Below are 4,984 nucleotides of genomic sequence, written 5' to 3' on the forward strand. Positions count from 1 at the left end.
CCTATTAGCACCACACGGGTCTTAATACTAGTTGGGCGCCATGTAACGGGGGGATTAATCTGCAAAAATGGGAAATTTATATAAGAGCAAACTCCCACGATGCAGAGCAAACCGCCGCTCCGTTAACACGTATGTTAGTACGTGTATTTGCCTTAACGTCAGCTGACTTAACTTGGTTGTCTTCGATCAAGCAGAGTTGAACTCACCTTAAGTCACGTGCTTTGTGACACACGATGAGTTTGAAGTGTGAGTGACTTTACTCCTTCTCCACTTAATCCCCTAGACGTAATAGGATTAACACCTAAGCCTATCTCAATTTCTTAAACTATTAGGAAAATCGTATGACGAAATCGGCGAATAAGTTTAACAAAGTTTATTCATAAAAAAATCTATACAGTCTTTGTCGGGCCGAAAGACTGACGCACGCAAATAGGATTTACAATTAATTCACTTTCGATGATAAAGAGAGAGAGAGAGAAGATACGAAAATTGGCGCGATCTAACGCTCGGCGCGAATACAAAATTATCAACGCTAACGCGGCTGAGCAAAATAATAAATATATTTTGACACGCGATAATAAAGGGAGGTGCTCCTACCCTGCGGTGCAATTACGGTGATCAGCCGTAATTGTTGATGCCAATAAAATGTATCAACTGCCTCCGGAACTGTTATATCGGCTGCGCTGTCTCGTACCGCCTATCAGCTGCAAATATGCTGCTACCGTGATGCTGTAATCTGCCGATCACTTTGTTGCACTCGCGCGTGTAATTACTCTTGGTAAAACTATCACTAGGCGAGAAAAACTCTGCAAATAAAAATCCGGCGATATCCTCTCGTAACAACAGCTGAGGCGTAACTGCTAATTTGAAAGATCGCGCGCCCCCTCTCTCTCTCAAAACTTAGAACTAACGCGCGAAATTCAGAATCGCGAACGGTTCGATTAATTGAATCGACTACCGTTGCAATACATAATTTCAATGTATTTTTTGGCACAAAATACGATAGTGGTATTGGTTTGATTCTAAGATTTACTTTGAGCGATTCATTCAAAAAATATCGAATAAGAAAAATTATCGTTACTATTATTTTTAACCTTACGAAAATTTTTTTTTAAAGATTCATTTTTAGCTGGAGCATGGTTCAAGGGTGTACTTGATTAGTGTGCGACTAATAAATAAGAAGACAATAAACAATTTCTAGAGATATCAATTTTCTGTGATTATTTAATAATTTGTTTACATTTTACAAAAATAGAAAAAATATTCTTTTGAGATAATCTATAACCATGCCACATGTATCAATCGTCATCACTATCTGCTTCAATAACAGCCACCACATGATCTTGTTCATAAATCTTTGTTAGATGTTGGGCAGGTTTTACAATGGAAGATTGGAATCTGGCGTGCGCTAAATAATAAATAACGGCAGCCACGTGAGAACAGCATCCAATTGTTCTCATACCGTTAGCACACTCACAGCAAAAACGTAGTATGCCAGCACAGCCAATGGTATTTGGTTTGTAGTGAGTATAGCAGTTGTATTGTTTACTTTCGATATGTCTAGATCTCACTTGTAACTTGATTAGATCAGCAGATTCACGGTAGTAACTTACATTTATTTCATACGTGTCGCCCATGATTTCAGCTAAATAGGATATTGCTTGTTTGAGTTGGTGAGTTCCAGTGAATAGTTTGACTAAATCCTGTTCCGTCATTTCAGGAAAATCTTCTAGCTCATCAGACCTTAACGTTTTGAATAAACTCTTTCTTCGACTATATTTTCCTGATATCACTTCCGTTGCTAAACTATTTTCATTGGAATTTCTTGAAAGAATGTAATTGAGTATCTCATTATCGGTCGAAGCCCTTGACACGATTCGTTTTCCGAATTGATTAATTAAAAAGCAAACAATTCTGCAGTAAAGACCAGCTTCAGTCAGGTAACGATTATCTAATTGCTGATGGAAAAACTTATACTTCTGAGCTACAGCTCCGTGTACCGCTTCCACCACCCAACGAAGTATGGTAACAAGTCGAGATTTGTTTGCATCTTCCGCTGACAATTGTTTCTGATTTTTATCTTTTAAGGCTGGCATGAGGACCCGATAACCATCATTTTCTAATTTTGATTTTATATCGCGAAACCCTCGATCAAGAATAAAAACATCACCCTCTTTGCACATCAAATTCTTTAAATTGTTATCGTGGGCCTTCAAAATTTTTTCCAAAATCATAGAATCATTTTCTTTAGCATAAAACGGCCCCAGTACATCAACAATAAAACCAGTTGTAGTGCACAGAGTAAAGGGCTTGCATAGAGGAACTTTCTTATGTCCAGAAAAAGATCTTCGTTGGTATTCGTTATTGGAACTTTTTTGGTGCTTCAAATAAGTGCCATCGCCAACTAACGAAAGATTGTTATCACTTATGCCATGAAGCTTCTGAAGGAGAATCGTTGAATTATTAGCAATCAAGTCCTCTCGATTGACGGCTTGTAAACCAAAGCGTGAAGGCAATACATCTTTTTCAAAGGCACTTAACACAGACTTTGAAAATTCAGAGACTTGCTGATGACGATCAAGGCCGAGAACAGAACAGATTATCTCATTTGAGTTTCCTGTTCGTAATCTGAACAAAAAAACAACAACAGCTTGCGTAACAGTCCGATTGTCGGTATTCCTCAACGAAACCATCATTTCTCGCAATTCTATTAGTTGTTTCCAATTCAATCCAGTAAACGTACGAATCCTCTCTTCAGAGATTGAAAAATCTCCGATTCTATCGTGTAATTCTCTGTCGGAAGTTAAACTCAAAGATTTAAATAGTTTTGTTATATCTGCAGCTGTTGTGGTAGTTGAATTAGAAACTACTTTTAAATTAATTAACTCATCTGAATAAAATCTTTTCTTTATTAAGTGTTTTCGGCAACATCTATTACCCTCTGGTATGAATATATCTCTTTCAACAAAAGCTTGTTTTCTTGCATCGAAAGGAACAATAACAATATTTGTTTTGCTTTTGCATAAACAACAGTAATCATGAGTAGAAACTACTCTTTTTAAAGGTAACTCAATAGTATCTTTTGCTTTTTCAATAACTTTTTTCTTTGGTGGAACATAAACTGTATCATTATGTGGTTGCGATAATGTCTCTGAAGAAGATGTTGACCCTTGACTGTCGATTTGCAAAGTATTTACATTTTGTGGTTGATCGATTTTTCTGCGTTTTGCTTTGGCGAAGCGGGCAGAACCACTGCATTTCTGACAAAGTATGTCTCCCATTACAAGTGTCACAGCCAAATAATCGGACAAAGTATAAGCTTCATCATCTGTGTCAACAGTTTGTTTGGGTCCCACTAATTTTTTATCTGGTAAACCGCAGCAAGCGCATTTTTTACCAATACCTGAGGCTGACATAGTGACATTCTGGAAAAAATACATTGGAGTTCATCAATAATGTCATTATTTGGAAGAGAAAATTTTGAAATGTTAAATACATTTGGCAATGTTTGTAAAAAAGTAATTATAATTGATTTTTTTCGTTTTTTAGATATTTTTTATTTTTAAGGAACTTTTATTTTAATTTTATCAGTTGCAGTATTAGCTTGTGAGATAGAATAGTTTATTTAGAAAAAAACACAAAAAAATTCTAAAGAACAATTGATCTAATGTGATAATAAAGAGTAATAACGTGGGGATAAAGTGTTTACTTCATTGGCAATATATGTTAAGTAAAGATTTGATTTTATGCATATAGATATATTAGAAATCACTAAATGTTTGGTTCTAAAATGAACTCACTGTTTTATAATAAAATGTTATTATTATTTTCAATCCAGCAAAAATAATTCCAATTTTCGAGTATTCAAATCACACTCATTATTTAAAAATTTTTGTAATTATATGAACTCTTTCGTTGTGAAAAACAAAAATTATTAAATAATTTGAAATAATGCAGAACATTATAATTAAAAATATTAATGAATAATTTATTTTATGAATGTAAGAAAATCATACGCCAACTAATGTCAGGTCATAATCTTTTTTAAATGTTCGTTGAATGATAGAAAAAATTCAGAGTCATTTCATTCTGTTGGAGTGAATAAAAATCGTTATTTTCTGTAACTCTACTTAATTAATACACTATTTATTTTTAAATCAAACCATTAATCACTATTTTTTAATGCAATACTAATATTTTTGTTTTAGAAGCACTTCAACCGCATTAGATATTTGTATGCCACTAACCGACTTTGTAAATCCACTACGTTACAATGTTAATATGAACAATGTAGATTGATCTTTTCAGGAACCTCCGATAGAATATTTAACGATGAAAAAGACATGCTCAGCAAATCGTTAGCTTTGAATTTATTTTCATTGGCAAGTGATTCGACTATTGACATTGATTTACCTCTGATCACGCTAGATCAATGCATTTGCAAAAAAAATGTCGATGTCAATAATCGATTCATGTGATTTAGAATTAGGAAGTTTTTTCTGGTTTGTTTTAAATAAACTTTTTTCCATGTCGTAAGCAATACCGTAACTAATAAAATTAAAACGAAAGTTCCGTAAATATAAAAAATTACCAAAAATAAGAAAAAAATTAATTTTAATTATTATGTTTCCGAGACGGAAATATCACTTTCGGCATATAGGGCACGGCTTGGTGTGATGGCAAAAGTGATAATAACTTGACCATTGCTTGAAAGATTTTGAGCAAAATAAGTTGGCGTATAAGAACTAAACCAGAAGTATCTATAATTGTAAACATTATATTATATCACATATATTTGACACACATGCACACACTTACTCATGTTTTGTAAAAATAATGATTTAATGCATATGAGATTGTAACCGTGAAGTTAATAAAACATACATACCTGTGGAAAAAACAATTTCTATTTCAGAAATAGTCAAATATCCTGTATTATAGCCCCACCTGCGCAATCTATTTTTACCCTACAGTATTCAAGTAA

General features: G+C 33.8%; 1 protein-coding gene across 1 annotated transcript; it reads right to left on the reverse strand.

Moving 5' to 3' along the window:
- Nucleotides 1–1,298: 1,298 nt before the first annotated feature.
- Nucleotides 1,299–3,416, reverse strand: LOC131670889 (uncharacterized). The gene has a single exon (XM_058946870.1). It carries the CDS (start codon nucleotides 3,414–3,416, stop codon nucleotides 1,299–1,301), a length of 2,118 nt encoding a protein of 705 aa, XP_058802853.1.
- Between the last annotated feature and the right edge of the window lie 1,568 nt (nucleotides 3,417–4,984).

Source organism: Phymastichus coffea, unplaced genomic scaffold, assembly GCF_024137745.1.
Source record: "Phymastichus coffea isolate CEN01 unplaced genomic scaffold, Cenicafe_Pcof_1.1 PCOF00009, whole genome shotgun sequence".
In the NCBI taxonomy this organism is placed as follows: domain Eukaryota; kingdom Metazoa; phylum Arthropoda; class Insecta; order Hymenoptera; family Eulophidae; genus Phymastichus; species Phymastichus coffea.

Coding starts and splice junctions, on each gene's coding strand:
- LOC131670889 (XM_058946870.1), bottom strand. CDS start 3,416: ATGTCAGCCTCAGGTATTGGTAAAAAATGCGCTTGCTGCGGTTTACCA.